The following is a 27,955-nucleotide window of genomic DNA, read 5'->3' as shown; positions in this document are numbered from 1 at the left end:
CACATTACATTTGTTGAATACTCCATTCCCCTGAGATATTTCTGTGTTGTCTTCTGTATAGACTCTGAGCTGAGAGGGTTTGGGCTCCCCACCAGGCTCTCTGCCCACCAGGCTCTGTCCCCACCAGGCTCTCTGCCCACCAGGCTCTGTCCCCACCAGGCTCTCTCCCCACCAGGCTCTGTCCCCACCAGGCTCTCTCCCCACCAGGCTCTCTCCCCACCAGGCTCTCTCCCCACCAGGCTCTCTCCCCACCAGGCTCTGTCCCCACCAGGCTCTCTCCCCACCAGGCTCTGTCCCCACCAGGCTCTCTCCCCACCAGGCTCTCTCCCCACCAGGCTCTCTCCCCACCAGGCTCTCTCCCCACCAGGCTCTCTCCCCACCAGGCTCTCTCCCCACCAGGCTCTGTCCCCACCAGGCTCTCTCCCCACCAGGCTCTCTCCCCACCAGGCTCTGTCCCCACCAGGCTCTGTCCCCACCAGGCTCTGTCCCCACCAGGCTCTGTCCCCACCAGGCTCTGTCCCCACCAGGCTCTGTCCCCACCAGGCTCTCTCCCCACCAGGCTCTCTCCCCACCAGGCTCTCTCCCCACCAGGCTCACCAGGCTCTCTGCCCACCAGGCTCTCTGCCCACCAGGCTCTCTGCCCACCAGGCTCTCTCCCCAACAGGCTCTGTCCCCACCAGGCTCTCTCCCCACCAGGCTCTGTCCCCACCAGGCTCTGTCCCCACCAGGCTCTGTCCCTACCAGGCTCTGTCCCCACCAGGCTCTGTCCCCACCAGGCTCTGTCCCCACCAGGCTCTGTCCCCACCAGGCTCTCTCCCCACCAGGCTCTCTGCCCACCAGGCTCTCTCCCCACCAGGCTCTCTCCCCAACAGGCTCTCTCCCTACCAGGCTCTGTCCCCACCAGGCTCTCTCCCCACCAGGCTCTGTCCCCACCAGGCTCTCTGCCCACCAGCCTCTCTCCCCACCAGGCTCTCTGCCCACCAGGCTCTGTCTCCACCAGGCTCTGTCCCCACCAGGCTCTGTCCCTACCAGGCTCTGTCCCCACCAGGCTCTGTCCCCACCAGGCTCTGTCCCCACCAGGCTCTGTCCCCACCAGGCTCTCTCCCCACCAGGCTCTCTCCCCACCAGGCTCTCTCCCCACCAGGCTCTCTCCCCACCAGGCTCTCTCCCCACCAGGCTCTGTCCCCACCAGGCTCTGTCCCCACCAGGCTCTGTCCCCACCAGGCTCTGTCCCCACCAGGCTCTGTCCCCACCAGGCTCTCTCCCCACCAGGCTCTGTCCCCACCAGGCTCTGTCCCCACCAGGCTCTGTCCCCACCAGGCTCTGTCCCCACCAGGCTCTCTCCCCACCAGGCTCTGTCCCCACCAGGCTCTGTCCCCACCAGGCTCTCTCCCCACCAGGCTCTCTCCCCACCAGGCTCTCTCCCCACCAGGCTCTCTCCCCACCAGGCTCTGTCCCCACCAGGCTCTCTGTCCCCACCAGGCTCTGTCCCCACCAGGCTCTGTCCCCACCAGGCTCTCTCCCCACCAGGCTCTGTCCCCACCAGGCTCTGTCCCCACCAGGCTCTCTCCCCACCAGGCTCTGTCCCCACCAGGCTCTCTCCCCACCAGGCTCTGTCCCCACCAGGCTCTCTCCCCACCAGGCTCTGTCCCCACCAGGCTCTGTCCCCACCAGGCTCTCCCCACCAGGCTCTGTCCCCACCAGGCTCTCTCCCCACCAGGCTCTGTCCCCACCAGGCTCTCTCCCCACCAGGCTCTGTCCCCACCAGGCTCTCTCCCCACCAGGCTCTGTCCCCACCAGGCTCTCTCCCCACCAGGCTCTGTCCCCACCAGGCTCTCTCCCCACCAGGCTCTGTCCCCACCAGGCTCTCTCCCCACCAGGCTCTCTCCCCACCAGGCTCTGTCCCCACCAGGCTCTCTCCCCACCAGGCTCTGTCCCCACCAGGCCACCAGGCTCTCCCCACCAGGCTCTCTCCCCAGGCTCTGTCCCTACCAGGCTCTGTCCCCACCAGGCTCTCTCCCCACCAGGCTCTGTCCCCACCAGGCTCTCTCCCCACCAGGCTCTGTCCCCACCAGGCTCTCTCCCCACCAGGCTCTGTCCCCACCAGGCTCTCTCCCCACCAGGCTCTCTCCCCACCAGGCTCTGTCCCCACCAGGCTCTCTCCCCACCAGGCTCTGTCCCCACCAGGCTCTCTCCCCACCAGGCTCTGTCCCCACCAGGCTCTCTCCCCACCAGGCTCTGTCCCCACCAGGCTCTGTCCCCACCAGGCTCTCTCCCCACCAGGCTCTGTCCCCACCAGGCTCTCTCCCCACCAGGCTCTGTCCCCACCAGGCTCTCTCCCCACCAGGCTCTCTCCCCACCAGGCTCTGTCCCCACCAGGCTCTCTCCCCACCAGGCTCTGTCCCCACCAGGCTCTCTCCCCACCAGGCTCTGTCCCCACCAGGCTCTGTCCCCACCAGGCTCTGTCCCCACCAGGCTCTGTCCCCACCAGGCTCTGTCCCCACCAGGCTCTCTCCCCACCAGGCTCTGTCCCCACCAGGCTCTGTCCCCACCAGGCTCTCTCCCCACCAGGCTCTCTCCCCACCAGGCTCTCTCCCCACCAGGCTCTGTCCCCACCAGGCTCTCTCCCCACCAGGCTCTCTCCCCACCAGGCTCTGTCCCCACCAGGCTCTGTCCCCACCAGGCTCTCTCCCCACCAGGCTCTCTCCCCACCAGGCTCTGTCCCCACCAGGCTCTTTGCCCACCAGGCTCTGTCCCCACCAGGCTCTCTGCCCACCAGGCTCTTTGCCCACCAGGCTCTCTGCCCACCAGGCTCTCTCCCCACCAGGCTCTCTCCCCACCAGGCTCTCTGCCCACCAGGCTCTCTGCCCACCAGGCTCTCTGCCCACCAGGCTCTCTGCCCACCAGGCTCTCGCCCCACCAGGCTCTCTGCCCACCAGGCTCTCTACCCACCAGGCTCTCGCCCCACCAGGCTCTCTCCCCACCAGGCTCTCTCCCCACCAGGCTCTCTGCCCGGCTCTCTTTCTGCCAGGGGCTCATTACTCATGTGGGTCAGGATTTCCAACATGGCAGAGAGGTCGAAGGTCACCATGTCTACTCACAGTGAAAGCGATCTAGCAGCTCAATAGGGAGCGCTACAAAGACACCCTGCATAATAGAGTCAAAGAATATAGAATAAAGAAGAGTTGGATCGCTCTGCAACTTTTGGTACAAATACAGCAAAGGAGACATGAATATCACACAGAACACACCCACAGTGTATGTGCACATAGACATGCACACTCACGTACGCATATGAACGTGCACATGCATTGACCTACAGAATGTTCCTACCTGGGGAGAGGTGGAGGAGAGAGAGAGAGAGAGAGAGAGAGATTGACAGGCAGATACTACGATAACTATGCACTTTGAATCTTAATGATCTTTCTCTCTCTCTCTCTCTCTCTCTCTCTCTCTCTCTCTCTCTCTCTCTCTCTCTCTCTCTCTCTCTCTCTTTCCCTCTCTCTCTTTCCCTCTCTCTCTGTCTCTCTCCCCCTCCTCTCTCTCTCTCTCTCTATTTCCCTCTCTCTGTCTCCCCCCTCTCTCTCTCTCTGTCTCTCTTCCCCCTCTTTCTCGCTCTCTTTCTCTCTCTCTCTGTCTCTCCCCCCCTCTCTCTCTCTCGCTCCCTTTCCCTCTCTCTCTGTCTCCCCTCCTCTCTCTCTGTCTCTCTTCCCCCCTCTCTCTCTCTCTCTCTCTCTCTCTCTCTCTCTCTCTCTCTCTCTCTCTCTCTCTCTCTCGCTCTCTTTCCTCTCTCTCTGTCCCCCCCCCTCTCTTTCTCTCTTTCTTTGTCTCTGCAGGTCAAGGATGGCGGTGGCTGTGTGTGTAGCTGGTCTGCAGGCTGTCCTGTCTCTGCTGCTGCTTGGTGAGCCATCTTATTTACTAACCTGTCAGTCTGGGACAACATGAGGTACTGCTGGAAATCATAGGCACATTTAAAAAGATAAAAGCAGAACTTGGACCCCACCCCAAGATAATGCATAACCCATGTTTGAGTTACATCCCAGAATTAAGATCCTACGTCTGTAGCTTACAAGTTTCTGATCCATAGTAACACTATATGGAAAAACATTGTTGTCCTCCAACAAAAGACTATTGTGATAATCTGAGTGATGTGGCTAACTGAGAGTTAAGAGGCTGTGGATGTTTGCAGAAAGGCTCTGTGGAACTGTACTGGAACGCTTCCAAATCAAGTGATGGAAATATAGTCGACCGTCTGTTCAGTTACACTGCATCAAATGAACCTGTGCTGGAACAACAAAGACAGAATGACTCTGTGTAGGGAGTCTATCTGAGCCCGTGGTTAGTGCATGTGATGTTAGAGGGCCCACAAATTGTCAGAATGTGGGATCTCCATAGACAAACATTGTCAGTAGAATGACCTTACTGAAGAGCTCAGTGACTTTCAATGTGGCACCGTCATAGGATGCCACGTTTCCAACACGTCGGTTGGAAGAACCGTGGAAGAACTTGACGGGCCTGCACAGAGCACTGACCTCAACCCCTTCGAAACACCTTTGGGATGAATTGGAAAACCAACTGAGAGCAAGGCCTAATCGCCCAACATCAGTGCCTGATCTCACGAATGCTCTTGTGGCTGAACGGAAGCATGTCCCCGCAGTAATGTTCCAACATGTAGTGAAAAGCATTCCCTGAAGAGTGGAGGCTGTTATAGCAGCAAAGGGGGGACCAACTCCATATTAATGCCCATGATTTTGGAATGAGATGTTCGACGAGCTGGTGTCCACATACTCTTGGTCATATAGTGTATATACAGTACCAGTCAAAAGTTTGGACACACCTAATCATTCAAGTTTTAAAAAATGAACTATATTCTACATTTCAGAATGACAGTGAAGACATCAAAACTATGAAATAATGCATATGGAATCATGTAGTAACCAAAAAAGTGTTAAACAAATAAAAATATATTTTATATTTGAGATTCTTCAAAGTAGCCACCCTTTCTTTTACTTATTGACAGCTTTGCACACTCTTGGCATTCTCTAAACCAGCTTCACCTGGAATGCTTTTCCAACATATGCTAGCACTTGTTGGCTGCTTTTCCTTCACTCTGCGGTCTAACTCATCCCAAACCATCTCAATTGGGTTGAGGTCTGGTGATTATGGTGGCCAGGTCTTCTGACGCAGCACTCCATCACTCTCCTTCTTGGTCAAATAGCCCTTACGCAGCCTGGAGATGTATTGGGTCGTTGTACTGTTGAAAAACAAATGATAGTCCCACTAAGCACATTGCTGCAGAATGCTGCGGTAGCCATGATGGTTAAGTGTGCCTTGAAATCTAAATAAATCGCAGACCGTGTCACCACAAAAGCACCCCCACACCATCACACCTCCTCCTCCATGCTTTGCGGTGGGAACCACATATGCGGAGATCATATGTTCACCTACTCTGCATTTCACAAAGACACAGCGGTTGGAACCAAAAATCTCAAATTTGGATTTCCACCGGTCTAATGTCCATTGCTTGTGTTTCTTGGCCCAAGCAAGTCTCTTTTTCTTATTGGTGTCCTTTAGTCGTGGTTTCTTTGCAGCAATTCGACCATGAAGGCGGGATTCACTCAGTCTCCTCTGAACAATGTCGTGGAATATTCTAATCAAGTGAAAGAGACTTTGTCATTTCTTCAAACAATCATATTTATTCAATATTAATTTAATTATTGCAATAATGAGACGAGTCAACCCCAGAGTCTTGACTGTTGGCCCGAGGAGCCTCACCTGTACCCAAATGCAGAGTTCTTTATATAGCTAAATCAAATCAAATCAAATTTTATTTGTCACATACACATGGTTAGCAGATGTTAATGCGAGTGTAGCGAAATGCTTGTGCTTCTAGTTCCGACAATGTAGTAATAACCAACGAGTAATCTAGCTAACAATTCCAAAACTACTACCTTATACACACAAGAGTAAAGGGATAAAGAATATGTACATAAAGATATATGAATGAGTGATGGTAGAGAGCGGCATAGGCAAGATGCAGTAGATGGTATTGAGTGCAGTATATACATATGAGATGAGTATGTAAACAAAGTGGCATAGTTTAAAGTGGCTAGTGATACATGTATTACATAAGGATGCATTAGATGATATAGAGTACAGTATATACGTATGCATATGAGATAAATAATGTAGGGTATGTAAACATTATATTAAGTAGCATTGTTTAAAGTGGCTAGTGATATATTTTACATCAATCGCATCAATTCCCATTATTAAAGTGGCTGGAGTTGAGTCAGTGTGTTGGCAGCAGCCACTCAATGTTAGTGGTGGCTGTTTAACAGTCTGATGACCTTGAGATAGAATTGACAGCCCTGTTTTTCAGTCTCTCGGTCCCAGCTTTGATGCACCTGTACTGACCTCGCCTTCTGGACGATAGTACCCCAGGTCTGACACTAAGAATGCTTAGTCATGGTTGGTTCCACCCCTCCCATGCAGATTTGGGCGTCATAAGCCACTCTGGGTTCATCCTGTTGTTATCTGCACTGGGAGGTGTTGTCTTAACCCCACCCTGGCTTAGTTTCCCATATGCAAGGATGATTTTGAGACAATGAGGGATTGTTATAAACTGTTCCAGGCTCTCTCTATCTTGGTTACACCCACCACATCTTGTAATGCAGTCTATGTAATGCAGTCTTTAACTCATTTGTCAGCTCAAGCAATCTCTGGTGACCAATAGCCCAGATTAATTGCAGGGAACTAGAGTGGAGACCATAAAAAAACACTAGTAGGACATAAATGTCTTACTATTAGTTTAATATTAATTGTTAACCATTAATATCAAATAGATCAGGAAAATACGTAATTTTTCTATCACAACAGTTGATGTTGAGGTGTGTCTGCAACTCTGTGAAGCATTTATTTGGGCTGCGATTTCTGAGGCTGGTAACACTAATGAACGTATCCTCTGCAGCAGAGGTAAATCTGGGTCTTCCTCTCCTGTGGCGGTCCTCATGAGAGCCAGTTTCATCATAGCGCATGATGGTTTTTGCGACTGAACTTGAAGAAACTTTCAAACTTTCAAAATGTTTCGAATTGACTGACCTTCACGTCTTAAAGTAATGATGGACTGTTGTTTCTGTTTGCTTATTTGAGCTGTTCTTGCCATAATATGGACTTGGTACTTTACCAAATAGGGCTATCTTCTGTATACTACTTCTACCTTGTCACAACCCAACTGATTGGCTCAAACTCATTAAGAAGGAAAGAAATTCCACAAATTAATTTTTAACGAAGCACACCTGTTAATTGAAATGCATTCCAGGTGACTACCTCATGAAGCTGGTTGAGAAAATGTCAAGAGTGTGCAAAGCTGTTATCAAGCCAAAGGGTGGCTTGGCATAGAAAATATGTTTTGATATGTTACTACATGATTTGTTAGTACACACTTTTTTGGTTACTACATGATTCCATTTGTGTTATTTCCTAGTTTTGATGTCTTCCCTGTTATTCTACAATGTAGAAAAAAGAAAGAAAGACCCTTGAATGAATATGTGTGTCCAGACTTTTGACTGCTATTGTGTGTATGTATGGTAATGACTGGAGCAGAATAGCTGGAATGGTATCAAATACATCAAACACCTGGGTTGCATGTTGTTTGATGTCATTCCATTTGCTCTGTTCCAGCCATTACTATGACCGTCCTCCCCTCAGCAGCCTCCACTGACACACATACAGACTACACACACACACACACACACACACACACACACACACACACACACACACACACACACACACACACACACACACACACACACACACACACACACACACACACACACACACACACACACACACACACACACACACATACACACACACACCACATACACACCGCACACCGCACACCACTGGGTTTTGCTGTATGATGATTGTGTTTGTGTGTGCGTGTGTGTGTGTCTGCGTGTTTGTCTGCATGTGTTTACCTGTCTGTGTGCATCTATAAAATCTATCTTGTAGGCATTAAACTGACTTGAAACAGAGGGACCATCTCATTGGACTAGCCCATCATACCTGAAGACAGCTGTGCAGTAGCAGCACAGACATGACTGGATAATGTGCTTCTCTCTCAGATCACCGGCAGGGTTCCTGTATGTCAGTGCTACACTCCATGAAGCTTATCAACAGTGAGTAATAGGCAGGGACAAGAATGAGGCAAACGAGAGAACAGCCTTGAAGGACCCTTAGTAGGAATAGCAATTTATATTGATATACAGTGGGGAGAACAAGTATTTAATACACTGCCGATTTTTCAGGTTTTCCTCTTTACAAAGCATGTAGAGGTCTGTAATTTTTTTAATCATAGGTACACTTCAACTGTGAGAGACAGAATCTAAAACAAAAACCTAGAAAATCACATTGTATGATTTTTAAGTAATTCATTTGCATTTTATTGCATGACATAAGTATTTGATACATCAGAAAAGCAGAACTTAATATTTGGTACAGAAACCTTTGTTTGCAATTACAGAGATCATACATTTCCTGACGTTCTTGACCAGGTTTGCACACACTGCAGCAGGGATTTTGGCCCACTCCTCCATACAGACCTTCTCCAGATCCTTCAGGTTTCGGGGCTGTCGCTGGGCAATACAGACTTTCAGCTCCCTCCAAAGATTTTCTATTGGGTTCAGGTCTGGAGACTGGCTAGGCCACTCCAGGACCTTGAGATGCTTCTTATGGAGCCACTCCTTAGTTGCCCTGGCTGTGTGTTTCGGGTCGTTGTAATGCTGGAAGACCCAGCCACGACCCATCTTCAATGCTCTTACTGAGGGAAGAGGTTGTTGGCCAAGATCTCGCGATATATGGCCCCATCCATCCTCCCCTCAATACGGTGCAGTCGTCCTGTCCCCTTTGCAGAATAGCATCCCCAAAGAATGATGTTTCCACCTCCATGCTTCACGGTTAGGATGGTGTTCTTGGGTTGTACTCCTCCTTCTTCTGCCTCCAAACACGGCGAGTGGAGTTTAGACCAAAAAGCTCTATTTTTGTCTCATCAGATCACATGACCTTCTCCCATTCCTCCTCTGGATCATCCAGATGGTCATTGGCAAACTTCAGACAGGCCTGGACATGCGCTGGCTTGAGTAGAGGGACCTTGCGTGCGCTGCAGGATTTTAATCCATGACGGCGTAGTGTGTTACTAATGGTTTTCTTTGAGACTGTGGTCCCAGCTCTCTTCAGGTCATTGACCAGGTCCTGCCTGTTTGATTGAGTGTGTGGACAGGTGTCTTTTATACAGGTAACGAGTTCAAACAGGTGCAGTTAATACAGGTAATGAGTGGAGAACAGGAGGGCTTCTTAAAGAAAAACTAACAGGTCTGTGAGAGTACCATAATACCATAAACTTAAAAATCATACAATGTGATTTTCACTCTGTTAACAGACCTCTACATGCTTTGTAAGAGTCATCCATGTCATCTCCATCCTCAGACGTTTAAACCGCACTCTGTTTAAGAACTCATCCTCGTTTCCCTTTTAAGAACTCTCCCTCTTTTCTCCCTCTTTTCGTTTGTTTTTGCTGTCATTTCCATACTTCTTGTGGTTTTTTTCATTCACAGAGGTTACCTCAATCAAATGTATTTATAAAGGCCCTTCTACACTTCAGCAGATGTCACAAAGATCTTAAACAAAAACCCAGCCTAAAACCCTGAACAGCATGCAGTGCAGATGTAGAAGCACCGCGGCTAGGAAAAACTAAAATACATATCTCTGTCTTTGTCAGTCTGTTCTCTCCTTCTCTCTCTCTCCCCCTCACTCTCCTCTCTCTCCCCCCCACTCTCCTTATCTCTCTCTGCCCCCCCTCTCTCCTTCTCTCTCTCCCCTCACTCTCCTTCTCTCTCTGGCCCTACCCTCTCTATTCCCCTCACTCTCTTCTCTCTATTCCCCTCACTCTCCTTCACTCTCTCTGCCCCCCACTCTCCTTCTCTCCCTCCCCCTCACTCTCCTTCACTCTCTCTGCCCCCCACTCTCCTTCTCTCTCTCTCCCCCTCACTCTACTTCTCTCTCTCTGCCCCCCCACTCTCCTTCTCTCTCTCTCCCCCTCACTCTCCTTCTCTCTCTCTGCCCCCCTCTCTCCAGACCAAACAGTGTTTGTGATTATGTCTGGTTTGGGTTGAAGCGGCTTTCAGAACACAGACATGTGGATTCTCTCTAGGGGGGTTCCGCTTGTGAAAACATTCCAATCTAAATGGAGATGGGAGATATCTTCTGGGGATTCCACCCACCATCCCTCCCAACCATGCGGCTTAAACACATTATTCCAACACCGGGCAAGATAAACCTTTGTTTTTTCATACAGCGTTTTCCCCTTTAGGCCCACGTTTGTTTTAAATATGTAGAAAATTGATGTGTTTGAGAAAGAAGGTGAAATTGAAAGGGAACACAAAAGGACGTGCAAAAATCTGAAGAAAAATCCCAAAAGAAATTGGAGTTTAGTTGATCTTGAGACTTGACTGTTCTGGTCGATATGCTGCGTGTTTATCTTAGTGTTACAGATGAGCAGACTTAAGTCACAGCCCTACCGGATAACTAGCATGGTGTTTGTAGAGGTCTTGTGTTGAGACTGATGGCAAACACCCATGTTAAGGTATCACTTTTTAAAATGTTAAATTAAAATATTTTAGGTACACTAGTACTATGTTCTCCAAAACATGACTATGTAGAGTGAGTAAGGGGGGCCTTCAGAGAAATAATTTCAGAATAAAAAAATCCCCCTAAAATATAATTGTTTTTGTTAGAAGGTAGGAACTGTATTTCTACCAGATGGTGATGATTTAAGGGGGAAGTCAGAAAGATGAGTGAGGTGGAGGGGGGAGGGGTTGGTAGGTAGTCTTTACCGGTACTCATGTTTCCATGGTTACCCTGAGGCTGTATCTCATGGCAACTGGACTGAGTGAATTACTGATACCTATCTGCAGAGCGATGAACCCTGACGCTTTTCAACACTGTCCAAGACCCTTTTACATCCAATCAAAAAGAGAGGAAAGGACAGAGTGGGGGATAGAGATAGGTGACTGTAGGGGCAGATAGAGGAGAGGAAGATAGCAGGGGTATAGAAACAGAGAGATGGTGAGACAAAAAGAGGGAGTGGGCAAGAGAAAGAGAGAGAGAGAGTGACTGGAGAGCAGGTGTGAGTGCAGATATGAGTGTGATGAAATTAACATACTGAAATTTGAATTAATTATCTGTCTAGCCAGCCAATTGTCAAATGTGTGTGTGTGTGTGCGCGTGCATGTGTGTGCGTGCATGTATGTATGTATGTATGTATGTATGTATGTATGTATGTATGTATGTATGTATGTATGTATGTATGTATGTATGTATGTATGTATGTATGTATGTATGTATGTATGTATGTATGTATGTATGTATGTATGTATGTATGTATGTATGTATGTATGTATGTATGTATGTATGTATGTATGTATGTATGTATGTATGTATGTATGTATGTATGTATGTATGTATGTATGTATGTATGTATGTATGTATGTATGTATGTATGTATGTATGTATGTATGTATGTATGCGTGTGTCTGTGTGTGTTTGTGTGCGTGCGTGCGTACCGTGCATGTCTGCAAATCTGTGACTCTACACGGTGGTGTTGTCACCTCTGCTGGATTGGGACTGGAGTTTTTCTTGGTTTCTGGAACGTTCCCTGAGTGGTGTTATGCTGCTAATGAATCTCAGTCTGGTTAACTAACAGATGCCTCCCTGGAATCTCAGGTCCTCTCATTCGTCTTCTGCTCTCTCAATAGACCAGACTGACAGAACATGTCCTTGTCACACTAACCCTTCCTCCTCTACTGACAGAACGCTGAAGACCTTCCATAGAAATAGAATTACTAGGAAGGGAAAATACCATTGAAGAGAAATGTTCTGTGGTGGGTGGACAGGCAGCCATGTTAGATGTACCCGTAGGAGTGAAATCTATTTCTGGGAGACTTCCTCTCCTTCTTTCTCTTTTTCCTTTCTTCCTTCAACTCATGACCCTGTCATTCCTCCTGTATCTCCTTTCTATAGGTATGAGCGAGGCATCCTCCATAGTGAGCATGCGTAGAGTCACCCACCCTACCATACGAGAGCCTCTGGCTGGCATCGCCAACCTCCCCTGCGTCTTCACTCTCCAGCCCAGTGAGCTCAGCCCTTCCAGCCAGCCTCCCCACATCCAGTGGACCCGAACCTGGATACCGCAGGGTGGAGAGGGGGGTCCACTGGAGCAGATGGTTCTCTCAGCGAAGGGTAAGTCATGTAAATTGAATGAAACCCTTTTGCACTTTGTGGAGCTTAGGTCATTCACTAACTTCCTCCATGGGGTTCGGTGTTGAGCGGTTTTATTCACTTCCTTTAACCTTATACTCCAGTGGGCTAAATCAGGTTCACACAGAGCGTTTTTTGGTAGTCTTAAACAAATCTACTTTGAAGCAAGATTACACACCTCACACACATGGTTATGGGCTTAAAAATGAAAGAAGAGACCTGTACCATGTCAGATATAGTTGAAATGTATTACATTTTGAGTTTTCATCCTAATATTACACTTTATATACATCACAGAAGACTGACATGTTTTGGGGTAGAAAAAAAAGAATATTTATTAATTAGGAAATTATTACAAATGTTAATAACATTCCAGCCATAAGGCCACTAGGTAATTTGACTGTGGGAAAGGGCTTTAGTATGGATGGTCCTGCTTCTTTTAAATTAAAGCTAGGGATTCAATGATATTAGTTTCAATCAACATGGACTTAAACATGCCATATATGGCTATTTGTAATACGCTTAATTTGTTATGACAAAATGATGAGAGGGTTATTGTTTTGACACTTGAAAAGGTCTATACACTTTCATAGAAATTGTTTTATTTTTTATTATTTTCCAAAGGTGATATGGTGAAGGTGAATAAGGCTTTCGCTGGCCAGGTCAGGTTGCTTGGATATGCTGCTAACAACCTAAATGGTACCATGGAGATCTCAGGCCTCCGTAGCAACGACACAGGCACCTACCATTGTCAGATTGTGGTTGCAGATGACTACGAGCGAGACATAGTGCCCCTTGTGGTCACAGGTGAGTGGTTCAATGCTGGTGTGATTCAGAAGCTGAGATACCTTCTTTCCCCAATACAATACAACACGTCTGGATTGTTCCCAATAGGTATGCAACAAGTATTATATGTATTGTCTGGGAATTCTTTAGTTTATTTTGTAAATTACTACAACCTTGGAGTAGACTTTATCAATACTTCTGAAAATATTTATATTTATATATAAGCTAAAGTGTGTGGACTGTGGATTAAAAACCTATTTGTCCCTTTCAATGATCGTTAATAACATCTTAGACACCTCAGTGGGAAATTGTGACCTTTTACTTGATAACCTTTTACTAGATAAGGGCAGATTCTTGTGAGTATTAAACAAATGTACTTTGAAGAAAAGTATCAGTACCACTTGGTAATGGGCAAAACAATAAGCCACCTGTATCATGTCAGATATAGAGTTGAAATGTATTACATTTGGAGTTTGTATCCCAACATTACACTCTGCTTCTCTTTGTATTTTCATTATGGGTTCATATTAACAGGCTAATAGTCCGTAACACTGTAATTAAGTGCATGGATTGAATTCCAATGACAACTGGCCTGTGACTGCTCTTCCATGAAATGCAGCTAAAAACACACAGATGGTTTCAGATTGATCTGTCCTGAATAAACCTATTGGGTTGTCAAACAGTGTAGTTTTATAATCATCTGAAAGTAGGGCTGTATCATGAACATCAGATGTAGTATATGTTTATAAACACTACTGTTCCAAAGTTCAAAAGTCACTTAGAAATGTCCTTGTTTTTTAAAGAAAAGCACATTTTTTGTCCATTAAATTAACATCAAATTGATCAGAAATACAGTATAGACATTGTTAATGTTGTAAATTACTATTGTAGCTGGAAACGGCTGATGTTTTATGGAATATCTACATAGACTTAAAGAGGCCCATTATCAGCAACCATCACTCCTGTGTTCCAATGGCACGTTGTGTTAGCTAATCCAAGTTTATCATTTTAAAATGCTGATTGATCATTAGAAAACCATTTTGCAATTATGTTAACACAGCTGAAAACTGTTGTGCTGATTAAAGAACCAATACAACAGGTCTTCTTTAGACTAGTTGAGTATCTGGAGCGCCAGCATTTGTAGGTTCGATTACAGGCTCAAAATGGCCAGAAACAAAGCACTTTCTTCTGAAACTCATCAGTCTATTGTTGTTCTGAGAAATGAAGGCTTATCCATGCGAGAAACTGCCAAGAAACTGAAGATCTCGTACAACGCTGTGTACTACTCCCTTCACAGAACAGCACAAACTGGCTCTAACCAGAACAGAAAGAGAAGTGGGAGGCCCCGTTGCACAACTGAGCAAGAGGACAAGTACATTAGAGTATCTAGTTTGAGAAACAGACACCTTACAAGACCTCAACTGGCAGCTTCATAAAGTAATCCCCGCAAAACACCAGTCTCAACGTCAACAGTAAAGAGGCGACTCCGGGATGCTGGCCTTCTAGGCAGAGTTCCTCTGTCCAGTCTCAACGTCAACAGTGAAGAGGTGACTCCGGGATGCTGGCCTTCTAGGCAGAGTTCCTCTGTCCAGTGTCTGTGTTCTTTCATCTTTCATCCTAGTCTTTTCTTTCTGTGGGCCAGTTTGAGATACTCAGTGCCTCTTTGCTTGACATCGAGGGAAAATCAAAAGAAATCAGCCAAGGTGTCAGACAAAGAATTGTAGACCTCTACAGATCTGGTTCATCCTTAGGAGCCATTTCCAACCACCTGAAGGTACCACGTTCACCTATACAAACAATAATATGCTAATATAAACACCATGGGACCACACAGCCATCATACCGCTCAGGAAGGAGACGTGTTCTGTCTCCTAGAGGTGAACGTACTTTGGTGCGAAAAGTGCAAATCAATCCCAGAACAACAGCAAAGGACCTTGTAAAGATGCAGGAGGAAACGGGTACAAAAGTATCTATATCCACAGTAAAACAAGTCTTATATTGACATAACCTGAAAGGCCGCTCAGCAAGGAAGAAGCCACTGCTCCAAAACCGCCATAAAAAGACAGACTAGGACTTGCAACAGCACATGGGGACAAAGATCGTACTTTTTAGAGAAATGTCCTCTGGTCTGATGAAACAAAAATAGAACTGTTTGGCCGTAATGACCATTGTTATGTTTGGAGGAAAAAGGGGGAGGCTTGCAAGCTGAAGAACAACATCCCAACCGTGAAGCATGGAGGTAGCAGCATCATGTTGTGGGGGGCTTTGCTGCAGGAGGGACTGGTGCACTTCACAAAATAGATGGCATAATGAGAAAGTAAAATTATGTGGATATATTGAAGCAACATCTAAAGACATCAGTCAGGAAAGTAAAGCTTGGTGGCAAATGGGTCTTCCAAATGGACAATGATGCCACAAGCATACTTCCAAAGTTGTGGCAAAATGGCTTAAGTACAATAAAGTCAAGGTATTGCAGTGGCCATCACAAAGCCCTGACCTCAATCCTATAGAATATTTGTGGGCAGAACTGAAAAAGCGTTTGTGAGCAAGGAGGCCTACAAACCAGATACACTAGCTCTGTCAGGAGGAATGGGCCAAAATTCACCCAACTTGTGGGAAGCTTGTGGAAGGCTAACTGAAACATTTGACCCAAGTTAAACAATTTAAAGGCAATGCTACAAAATACTAATTGAGTGTATGTAAACTTCTGACCCACTGGGAATGTGATGAAAAAAAATAAAAGCTGAAATAAATAATTCTCTCTACTATTTCACATTCTTAAAATAAAGTGGTGATCCTAACTGACCTAAGACAGGGAATCTTTAGTAGGATTAATTGTCATGAATTGTGAAAAACTGAGTTTAAATTTATTTGGCTAATGTGTATGCAAACTTCCGACTGCCCCTGTATATACTGCATCTGATGTGCATGATTTAGCCCTACTTTTTAAATATATATAATAGTATGTACTATTTCATCATTGTCCTTACTGAAGTGTCCTGTTAAATGTTACTACTCATTGAGTATTATTTTTTCCCCTAGTGTTATTATTATTATTATTATTATTATTATTATTATTATTATTATTATTATTATGATATATCTGCGTCATCATTGATTTGATATGTGTCTATGTGTTTCCTTTGGCAATGTATGTGGTAACCCTTTCCATTATCTGATAAAGTCATTTAAATTTGAATTTGTAAATGCAGAGGAATGAACCCAAGCGAGAACACATCTCCTGCTTAGAAAATACTCCACATACTGTAACATCGTGGCTACATTCCAATGTTGATATTAGCATCTCATTTAGTGTCTTACACTGCCACATGGAGAGTAACATTTCATTGGGTGACCTTCATGAGTGAATTAACATCCTAATGATTTAATTGCTTATACAAGCTCCCATCTGTTTGGCTGAGACAAGGACACACTTGGCATCGCAACACAAACCTGTGTGTGGCTGTTTCATGCAGGAACCCTGCTAAAACAGCCCCTAGTGAATAGAGTACTTATTTATTTTTTGTGAATAGAGTCACTGTATGTGTGTGTCTGGGTGGTGTTGATCAAGAAAGAAAATAGAAGGGGGGTGAGAGATGAAGAGAAAGATAAAGAGAGTCAGAAAAAGAGAGAGAGCGAGAGAGCGAGAGCGAGAGAGCGAGAGAGCGAGAGAGAGAGAGAGCGAGAGAGCGAGAGAGCGCGAGAGCGAGAGAGAGAGAGAGAGAGAGTGAGAGAGAGAGCGAGAGAGCGAGAGAGCGCGAGAGAGAGAGTGAGAGAGAGAGCGAGAGAGCGAGAGAGCGAGAGAGAGAGAGCGAGAGAGCGAGAGAGCGCGAGAGAGAGAGAGAGAGAGAGAGAGTGAGAGAGAGAGCGAGAGAGAGAGAGAGAGCGAGAGAGTGAGAGAGCGAGAGAGCGAGAGAGAGAGCGAGAGAGAGAGAGCAAGAGAGCGAGAGAGAGCGCGAGAGAGAGAGAGAGAGAGAGAGAGAGAGAGAGAGAGAGAGCGCGAGAGAGAGAGAGAGAGAGAGAGAGAGCGAGAGAGCGAGAGAGTGAGAGAGCGAGAGAGCGAAAGAGAGAGCGAGAGAGAGAGAGCAAGAGAGCGAGAGAGCGCGCGAGAGAGAGAGAGAGAGAGAGAGAGAGAGAGAGAGAGAGAGAGAGCGAGAGAGAGAGAGAGAGAGAGAGAGAGAGAGAGAGAGCGAGATAAAACAATACATAAATAAGCTATGGAAAAAGAAGGAACAGCACGTCAGAAATAAGCTTAAATTAATTGAAGAATCCATAGAATGTAACTACTTCTGGGAAAATAGGAAAACTCTAAACAAACAACAACAAGAAGAGTTATCTATCCAAAATGGAAATGTATGAATAAAGCACTTCTCCAATCTTTTTGGCTCTATAACAAAGAACATACTGCAAAAACATATACATGATCAAATACGAATCTTAGAATCAACTATGAAAGACGAACAGGACCCACTTGATCCTCCAATTACATTGAATGAACTACAGGACAAAATACAAACCCTCCAACCCATAATTTTTTTTTTCCTAAATGAAATTATAAAATATACAGACCTCAAATTCCAATTAGCTATACTTAAACTCTTTAACATCATCCTCAGCTCTGGCATATTACCCAATATTTGGAACCAAGGACTGATCACCCTAATCGACAAAACTAGAGAGACATTTGACCCCAATAACTACCGTGAGATGTGTCAACAGCAACCTTCGAAAAATCTTCACATTTCCTAATTGAAAACAATGTACTGAGAAAATGTCAAATTGGCTTTTTACCAAATTACCGTACGACAGACCAATCATTCACCCTGCACACCCTAATTGACAAACAAACAAACAAACCAAAACAAAGGCAAAGTCTCATGCTTTTTTGATTTAAAAAATATCCCTTGTGTACAACGTAAAACACCCAATAATGCATGCAGAGCAGAATTAGGCTGACACACAAAATGAGGTGGAAACTGAGCTGCACTTCCTAACCTGACAAATGTATGACCATATTAGAGACACATATTCCCTTAGATTACCCAGATCCACAAAGAATTTGAAAACAAACCCGATTGTGATAAACTCCCATATCTACTGGGTGAAATACCACAGTGTGCCATCACAGCAGCAAGATGTGTGACCTGTTGCACAAGAAAAGTGCAACCAGTGAAGAACAAACACCATTGTAAATACATCCCATATTTATGTTTATTTATTTTCCCTTTTGTGCTTTATATATATATATATAAATTATGACATTTGTAATATCTTTATTGTTTTGGAACTTCTGAGAGTGTAATGTTGACTGTTCATTTTTATTGTTTATTTCACGTTTGTATATTATCTACTTCACTTGCTTTGGCAATGTTAACGTATGTTTCCCATGCCAATGAAGCCCCTTGAATTGAATTGAGAGGCAGAGAGAGAGAGTCAAAGAGAGAGAGAGGCAGGGGGAGAAGCAGAGAGCTAGAGAGAGGCAGAGAGAGAGAGGCAGAGAGAGAGAGGCAGGGAGAGAAGCAGAGAGCAAGAGAGAGGCAGAGAGAGAGAGGCAGAGAGAGAAGCAGAGAGCAAGAGAGAGGCAGAGAGAGAGAGGCAGAGAGAGAGAGGCAGGGAGAGAAGCAGAGAGCTAGAGAGAGGCAGAGAGAGAGTCAAAGAGAGAGAGAGGCAGGGAGAGAAGCAGAGAGCTAGAGAGAGGCAGAGAGAGAGAGGCAGAGAGAGAGAGTCAAAGAGAGAGAGAGGCAGGGAGAGAAGCAGAGATAGAGAGGCAGAGAGAGAGAGAGGCAGAGAGAGAGAGGCAGAGAGAGAAGCAGAGAGCTAGAGAGAGGCAGAGAGAGAGAGGCAGAGAGAGAGGCAGGGAGAGAAGCAGAGAGCTAGAGAGAGGCAGAGAGAGAGGCAGAGAGAGAGAGAGGCAGGGGGAGAAGCAGAGAGCTAGAGAGAGGCAGAGAGAGAGAGTCAAAGAGAGAGAGAGAGGCAGGGAGAGAAGCAGAGAGAGAGAGAGGCAGAGAGAGAGAGGCAGAGAGAGAGAGGCAGGGAGAGAAGCAGAGAGCTAGAGAGAGGCAGAGAGAGAGAGGCAGAGAGAGAGAGGAAGAGAGAGAGAGAGGCAGAGAGAGAGAGAGAGGCAGAGAGAGAGAGATGCAGAGAGAGAGAGAGGCAGAGAGAGAGAGGCAGAGAGAGAGAATGTGTCTGTCCGTCAACTCACCGTCTCTCTCCTCAGGTGTGGTATTCCATTACTGGTCTCCTAGCGACCGTTACGCCCTCTCATTTGATGACGCTAAATGGGCCTGTCAGGAGAACTCCGCCCTCATCGCCACGCCCAACCAGCTGTGGGCAGCATTCCATGACGGTTACTCCAACTGTGCTGCCGGATGGCTCTCTGACCAGACTGTCCGGTGAGGACACACACACACACACTCGCACACACACACACAGACAGACAGACAGACAGACAGACAGACAGACAGACAGACAGACAGACAGACAGACAGACAGACAGACAGACAGACAGACAGACAGACAGACAGAGCCCCAGTCACACCCAAACACTCACTTTTTGAAAAACTCAGACTACATTCTGTTTGGGGGACAACCATTGTTTGATAGTTTTAACATTGGAGTGCAGGCTAGTTTCCTCTGGCTCTGATCCTAATAATGCTATCTCCACAGCTATCCTATCCAGTCACCAGAGCTTGGTTGCTATGGACACCAGGAATACTCATCTGGTGTGAGGAATTATGGGAAAAGAGATGCTAATGAGCTGTTCGATGTCTACTGTTTCAGCAGGGAACTGGAGGGTAAGACACACACACACACACACACACACACACACACACACACACACACACACACACACACACACACACACACACACACACACACACACACACACACACACACACACACACACACACACACACACACACACACACACACACACACATCTCACTTCCACTCCTGATCGCAGGGCTGGACTACCAAATCTATGCCTCGGTGCACCTACCTCCAGTGGTCTCCCCTCTGTACAGATTGTTATACTTTTGGGGCGTTATGGGGTGGGGACAGGGGGTTTGCCATGAGATTGAGAAAAATAATAGCTGATTTACAGTTTTTTGCAATCACTTTAGCACTTATTTCAGAACCTTGTGGTCATTTTTCTAGACACAAAAACTCAAAATGGTCATCACTTGTAACACAGGCTGTCCAATGTTCAAAACATTGCATTGTGTATTCATATCTTTAAAAAAACCTTGCACTTGCAGAATCATTGTTTCAAATAACTAAGTTATCATGAAATACCACAGGAACATTAATTCAGATCACCCACACACAAAGATACCGATTGTTTCACTGTGTAGTTGTTCGTACAATCATTAAACAATGGAGTACAAAATATGTGATACATGTTTAATTATGGTACTACACATAAATACATCACTGTAAAAGGACTAGTAGAGCATACTACAGACACAGTGGAGTAATTTAACAAAATCTGACCATTTTTTAAGAAATACTCAAAAATGTATTTGAATAATATATAATATGTAATTATTTGAATCAAAGCAAAAACTATTAGCTACAAAAAAAAAAAAAATCGACAGTAAAATGTCAACTGCAGTGTTCCTCACCTGGCTTACTGTAAAAACCAGATGTCAACTGCAGTGTTCCTCACCTGGCTTACTGTAAAAACCAGATGTCAACTGCAGTGTTCCTCACCTGGCTTACTATAAAAACCAGATGTCAACTGCAGTGTTCCTCACCTGGCTTACTATAAAAACCAGATGTCAACTGCAGTGTTCCTCACCTGGCTTACTGTAAAAACCAGATGTCAACTGCAGTGTTCCTCACCTGGCTTACTATAAAAACCAGATGTCAACTGCAGTGTTCCTCACCTGGCTTACTATAAAAACCAGATGTCAACTGCAGTGTTCCTCACCTGGCTTACTATAAAAACCAGATGTCAACTGCAGTGTTCCTCACCTGGCTTACTGTAAAAACCAGATGTCAACTGCAGTGTTCCTCACCTGGCTTACTGTAAAAACCAGATGTCAACTGCAGTGTTCCTCACCTGGCTTACTATAAAAACCAGATGTCAACTGCAGTGTTCCTCACCTGGCTTACTGTAAAAACCAGATGTCAACTGCAGTGTTCCTCACCTGGCTTACTATAAAAACCAGATGTCAACTGCAGTGTTCCTCACCTGGCTTACTATAAAAACCAGATGTCAACTGCAGTGTTCCTCAGCTGGCTTACTGTAAAAACCAGATGTCAACTGCAGTGTTCCTCACCTGGCTTACTGTAAAAAGCAAAACAAATGATTGATTACTGTGCTTCTATATTTCCACCAACCCTGTCTTGTGGATTTGGCCACAGGTTCTCATCCACATCACAATGGATGTTTTCATTAGCTAAACATCTAGGGAAGACTCTTCGGGCATGGCGAATCCAGGCCTGACACTGGTCTGCTGTGCGTCATCCATATCCTGGAGAAGGGTGGCTTGTTCGTGAGGGCGCCTATCATATTCCTTCCATCTCCATGTGGATAAAAATGTCTCAATTGGGTTAAGGAAAGGAGAGTATGGGGGTAAGTACAGGGTGGTAAATTGTGGATGGGCCTGAAACCATGCTTGCACCATTTCAGCATGGAGGAACCTGACATTATTCCACACGTGACATAGGTCAACAATCAGCTCTACAGACCTGCTTTAGCTCATCAAAGAAGGTTACAAGGAGAGCTGCATTATATGATCCAATACGAGGTCTGCGTCCGACCACACCATCTTCCGATATTGCCGCACACCTGGCGATGTTTGCTCCCACGCTGTCCAGGGACTTGGATGGTTGCCCACGGGCCAATGAAATTCTGACCTCTCTTCCTTGTCTTGGACAGGTTGTAGCCTGCCTCATCCAAAAATAGGAATTTGTGACAGTTTTCTTCAGCATCCAGTTCCATCACCCTCTAAAAATACATTTTAGAAAGAGAATTACTGCTTACAATGATGTAGAATTTTTGGGGAATTTTTCACAACAGGCATCTTGAAACTGAACATACCTGAACATACTCAGTCCTCAGTTGCTTCACTCTGTCTGCATTTCTTTCTAAAGGCACACGGTATAGCTGTTTTAGAGACACATGGTGCCTTTTCAGCATGCGCGCGATAGTCAGCAAACCTATGGCTTCCACGTTGTTGAACATGTCGTCATTGTCCAAGATGTGCTGGTGAATTTCTGTAAGGCGAATATAATTTCTGGCCCGAACCAAATTGACCACAGTCCGCACTTGTTGGTCAGAATTTTGCCTCTGCCTCCCCTATTTGGCCTAGTCTCAATTCTGCAGGGAAAATTACAGTAAGAACACATTTAGTCACATCACCTACTCTGTGGTACACATTGGCATGCAGTATACAGTCATTTGACAATTGAGAGTAGTCTAATGTTTAGTTCATGCTGAAGATTTAACGGTTCTCATTGCGGAAAGTTTTGATGATTGAGGCCACGGTTGATCTTCTGAGGTTTGGTTGAATCATTGTAGCTGCCTCAGTCATTGTCATGCCATGATTTACAACATGGTCTACAACTATTGCTCGGATTTCATTGGACACTCTTTGCTGATGCTGCCGCTGTCTTGGTCCCTGGCCTTGTGCTCTACCACGTTCCCCCACACCTCTCAAACGAGGCCCACAACCACCTCTCAGAAGGGGTGCTAGTCCCCTGCCATTCCTTTGACCACAAAAGCAATTACAAGGGCCTGTATACATACACTTAATTAGGTGTTAAAGAAAATAGCCTGCTCCTTCGAACAGCGAATCATGTGGCTGCCTGCAACTCAATATGAAGAGTACATAGAGTAGAGAGCTTTATTTGTTGTTCTATCAAACATTAGAACGGGCAAGATGCCAAATCTAAGCAACTTTGATCGTGGTATGATTGTTGGTGCCACTAATGGTGGTTCCAGCATCTCAGAAACAGCTGCCCTCCTGGGATTTTTACGCACTACAGTCTCTAGAGTTTACAGAGAATGGTTCGATAAACAAAACACATTCAGTGAGCGGCATTTCTGTGGGAAAAAAACACCTTGTTAATGAGAGAGGTCAGAGGAGAATGTCCAGACTCATTCAAGCTAACAGAAAGGCCACAAACGCTCAAATAACAGTAATTTAAAACAGTGGTGTGCAGGCTGTTGTGGAGGCAAAAGGGGGTCCTACCCAGTACTAGATAGGTGTAATTAATAAAGTGGCCGGTGAGTGTACAGGCTGTTGTGGAGGCAAAAGGGGGTCCTACCCAGTACTAGATAGGTGTACCTAATAAAGTGGCCGGTGAGTGTACAGTAATGTCAAATCTGAAAACATGGTCTGGAAAAGTGTTACATGGGACCATAGAAACAGTGTCTGATAAAGAATGATGATGAAACATTACATCCATAGATTATGTAGTCCAATTGGTTGATGTTCCACAGTAATTGGTATCAATGGATCTCGTTACCCTGAAACTTCCATGATCGAAACATGGAATATTGTTCATCAGTTTCCAGTAATGCAACAGTTACTATCATTTTGAGCAGTTGTAGAAATTGATAGTTAGATCATTGTAATGAAATGAATAGACAGTCATCTCAGATGTGTGAATTACATTTTGAAAAGGTAATACTTTTATGATATTAAGTTGTGTCATTTGGTGATTTTAGTTCAATGAACAAATGATCTTAGCTCTATGTGTATTGTATCCAAGCAATTGGAAAAAATGTTGAGTTTTGTAAAATGTTGATTCATTTTGATCATCAGTTGTGAGTTTTGTGTCTAGAGTTTTGAAAAATGATATCAAGGTTCTGAAATTAGTGCCGAAGTGATTGTAAAAAACTGTAAAGTAGGACTCCAGTCTCCTTTTCACCTAATTTAACACCTGATTTACTTAACCAACATCTCAATAGGTGGTCCAGGTCAGTCATGACGTAGCACAAGTGAGGGGTGGCTTTTCCTCTTTTGTTCTCAATAGGCTGATGACATCACAACTTCCCATCAGAACAACTCCATCAGACCAACTCCATCAGACCAAATCCATCAGACCAACACCATCAGACCAACACTATCAGACCAACTCCATTAGACCAACTCCATCAGACCAACTCCATCAGACCAAATCCATCAGACCAAATCCATCAGACCAACTCCATTAGACCAACTCCATCAGACCAACTCCATCAGACCAAATCCATCAGACCAAATCCATCAGACCAACACTATCAGACCAACTCCATTAGACCAAATCCATCAGACCAAATCCATCAGACCAACACCATCAGACCAACTCCATTAGACCAACTCCATCAGACCAACTCCATCAGACCAAATCCATCAGACCAAATCCATCAGACCAACTCCATCAGACCAAATCCATCAGACCAAATCCATCAGACCAAATCCATCAGACCAACTCCATCAGACCAACACCATCAGACCAACTCCATCAGACCAAATCCATCAGACCAAATCCACCAGACCAAATCCATCAGACCAACACCATCAGACCAACACCATCAGACCAACTCCATCAGACAAACTCCATCAGACCAAATCCATCAGACCAACACCATCAGACCAACTCCATCAGACCAACTCCATTAGACCAACACCATCAGACCAACACCATCAGACCAACACCATCAGACCAAATCCATCAGACCAACTCCATTAGACCAAATCCATCAGACCAACTCCATCAGACCAACACCATCAGACCAACTCCATTAGACCAACACTATCAGACCAACTCCATCAGACCAAATCCATCAGACCAAATCCATCAGACCAACTCCATTAGACCAACTCCATTAGACCAAATCCATCAGACCAACTCCATCAGACCAACACCATCAGACCAACTCCATTAGACCAACACCATCAGACCAACTCCATCAGACCAACACCATCAGACCAAATCCATCAGACCAACTCCATCAGACCAACTCCATCAGACCAACTCCATCAGACCAACACCATCAGACCAAATCCATCAGACCAACACCATCAGACCAAATCCATCAGACCAACTCCATCAGACCAACACCATCAGACCAACACCATCAGACCAACTCCATCAGACCAACACCATCAGACCAAATCCATCAGAACAACTCCATCAGGCCAACACCATCAGACCAAATCCATCAGGCCAACACCATCAGACCAACACCATCAGACCAACACCGTCAGACCAACACCTTGAATGTCTTTCTCCTTGAAGTTTGCAGTTACTGTATGTCTAAAGAACACTATTTTGTTCAAAACATGTTTTTCTATCCTTAGCGTGTGTATTTTGCTGTATTTTTACTTGGGATATACACTTTTCAACAGTAACATTTCAGCAATCACTGTTGATTTTCCTGCAATTCTACACATTTTGCCATGGAGCAGACAGATATATGTGCAGGGGGGACTTCCAGGGGGTCTACAACTGACATGTTCATATGTTATCAGGGCACGTGGCCTCCATGCCAGTTCGATAATCTCTCTCTCCCTCTCTCTCTGTCGCTCTCTCTCACTATCTCTCTCTCTCTCTCTCTCTCTCTCTCTCTCTCTCTCTCTCTCTCTCTCTCTCTCTCTCTCTCTCTCTCTCTCTCTCTCTCTCTCTCTCTCTCTCTCTCTCTCTCTCTCTCTCTCTCTCTCTCTCTCTCTCTCTCTCTCTCTCTCTCTCTCTCTCTCTCTCTCTGTCCAGGTGAGGTATTTCATTCCTGGGTTCCTGGGCGTCTGTCTCTGTCCTCTGCCTCAGAACGCTGCGTCTCCCTGGGGGGACAATTAGCCACGGTGGGACAGCTCTACCTGGCCTGGAGGACAGGGCTGGACGTCTGTGCTCCAGGCTGGCTCTCTGACGGCAGTGTCCGCTACCCTATCACCCAGCCCAGGCAGGGCTGTGGAGGGGACCAGCCAGGGGTCCGGACCGTTGTACCCAACACCAATGGAACCAGAACCAGCAGCGGATCAGCCAATGCTACGGACGCCATACCACTCTATGACGCCTATTGCTACAGAGGTGAGAATGAAGTCCAGATCTGGATTCCAAGTGATCAAGGTGTAGCTATGATGACCGGACCATCTCTACTGAATCACCTTGTCAAATCAAATCAAATTGTATTTGTCACATGTGCAGAATACAACATGTGTAAACCTTACAGTGAAATTCTTACTTAAGAGCCCCTAAGCAACAATGCAGTTATACAAAAATATGGATAAGAATAAGAGATACAAGTAACAAGTAATTAAAGAGCAGCAGTAAAATTACAATAGTGAGACTATATGCAGGGGGGTACCTGTACAGAGTCAATGTGCGGGGGGCACCGGTTAGTTCAGGTAATGTGTACATGTAGGTAGAGTTCTTAAAGTGACTATGCATAGATGATAACAACAGAGAGTAGCAGCAGTGTAAAAGGGGGTATTTGATTAGGTGTTCGGCAGGTAGCCTAGTGGTTAGAGCGTTGGGCTTGTAACTGAAAGGTTGCTAGATTGAATCCCAGAGCGGACAAGGTAAAATCTGTCGTTCTGCCCCCGAACAAGGTAGTTAACCCACTGTTCCTAGGCTGTCATTGTAAATAAGAATTTGTTCTTAACTGGCTTCCCTAGTTACATAAAGGTAAAATTGTAAAAAATAATGGCTTGGGTGTAGAAGCTGTTTAGAAGCCTCTCAGTACCGCTTGCTGTGCGGTAGCAGAGAGAACATTCTATGACTGAGGGTGGCTGGAGTCTTTGACAATTTTTAGTGCCTTCCTCTGACATGGTATAGAGGTCCTGGATGGCAGGAAGCTTGGCCCCAGTGATGTACTGGGCCGTTCGCACTACCCTCTGTAGTGCCTTGAGGTCAGAGGCCGAGCAGTTGCCAAACCAGACAGTGATGCAACCATGCTCTCAATGTTGCAGCTGTAGAAACTTTTGAGGATCTGAGGACCAATGACAAATATTTTCAGTCTCCTGAGGGGGAATTGGTTTTGTCGTGCCCTCTTGACAACTGTCTTGGTGTACTAGGACCATGTTAGTTTGTTGGTGATGTGGACACCAAGGAACTTGAAGCTCTCAACCTGCTCGAATGCAGCCCCGTCGAGGAGAATGGGGCCGTGCTCGGTCCTCTTTTTCCTGTAGTCCACAATCATCTCCTTTGTCTTGATCACGTTGAGGGAGAGGTTTTTGTCCTTGCACCACACGACCTTCTCGCCATAGGCTGTCTCGTCGTTGTCAGTGATCGGGCCTACCACTGTTGTGTCATCGGCAAACTTAATGATGGTGTTGGAGTCGTGCCTGGCTGTACAGTCATGAGTGAAAAGGGAGCACAGGAGGGGACTGAGCACGCACCCCTGAGGGGCCCCTGTGTTGAGGATCAGCGTGGCAGATGTGTTGTTACCTACCCTTACCACCTGGGGGATGTCCGTCAGGAAGACTAGGATCCAGTTGCAGAGGGAGGTGTTTAGTCCCAGGGTCCTTAGCTTAGTGATGAGCTTTGAGGGCACTATGGTGTTGAACGCTGAGCTATATTCAATGAATAGCATTCTCACATAGGTGTTCCTTTTGTCCAGGTGGGAAAGGGCAGTGTGGAGTGCAATAGAGATTTCATCATCTGTGGATCTGATGGGGCGATATGCAAATTGGAGTGGGTCTAGGATTTCTGGGATAATGGTGTTGATGTGAGCCATGACCAGCCTTTCGAAGCACTTCATGGCTGCAGATGTGAATGTAGTCATTTAGGCAGGTTACCTTAGTGTTCTTGGGCACAGGCACTATAGTGGTCTGCTTGAAACATGTTGGTTTAAAAACTTGGGCAGGAAGAGGTTGAAAATATCAAAGAAGATACTTGACATTTGGTTAGTGCA

At 45.9% G+C, this 27,955-nt stretch overlaps 1 protein-coding gene across 2 annotated transcripts in view; it reads left to right on the top strand.

Moving 5' to 3' along the window:
* Positions 1-27,955, top strand: part of LOC118379780 (neurocan core protein-like) — a 124,247-nt gene that overhangs the window by 37,214 nt on the left and 59,078 nt on the right. Inside the window, exons 3-9 of one of the 2 annotated variants that reach the window (XM_052476362.1) lie at positions 3,837-3,901; positions 8,133-8,186; positions 12,085-12,303; positions 12,946-13,128; positions 19,325-19,499; positions 19,774-19,901; positions 25,816-26,130. In XM_052476362.1, the coding sequence (XP_052332322.1) occupies positions 3,844-3,901; positions 8,133-8,186; positions 12,085-12,303; positions 12,946-13,128; positions 19,325-19,499; positions 19,774-19,901; positions 25,816-26,130 (1,132 nt within the window). In that variant the 5' untranslated portion in view covers positions 3,837-3,843. The remainder of the gene's footprint in view (positions 1-3,836; positions 3,902-8,132; positions 8,187-12,084; positions 12,304-12,945; positions 13,129-19,324; positions 19,500-19,773; positions 19,902-25,815; positions 26,131-27,955) is intronic. The other variant, XM_052476363.1, reaches the window with a different exon arrangement.

This window comes from Oncorhynchus keta, chromosome 23 (assembly GCF_023373465.1).
Source record: "Oncorhynchus keta strain PuntledgeMale-10-30-2019 chromosome 23, Oket_V2, whole genome shotgun sequence".
NCBI classification, from domain to species: domain Eukaryota; kingdom Metazoa; phylum Chordata; class Actinopteri; order Salmoniformes; family Salmonidae; genus Oncorhynchus; species Oncorhynchus keta.
The sequence above is the reverse complement of the archived record's forward strand: the minus strand, read 5'-3'. Positions and strand labels throughout refer to the sequence as shown.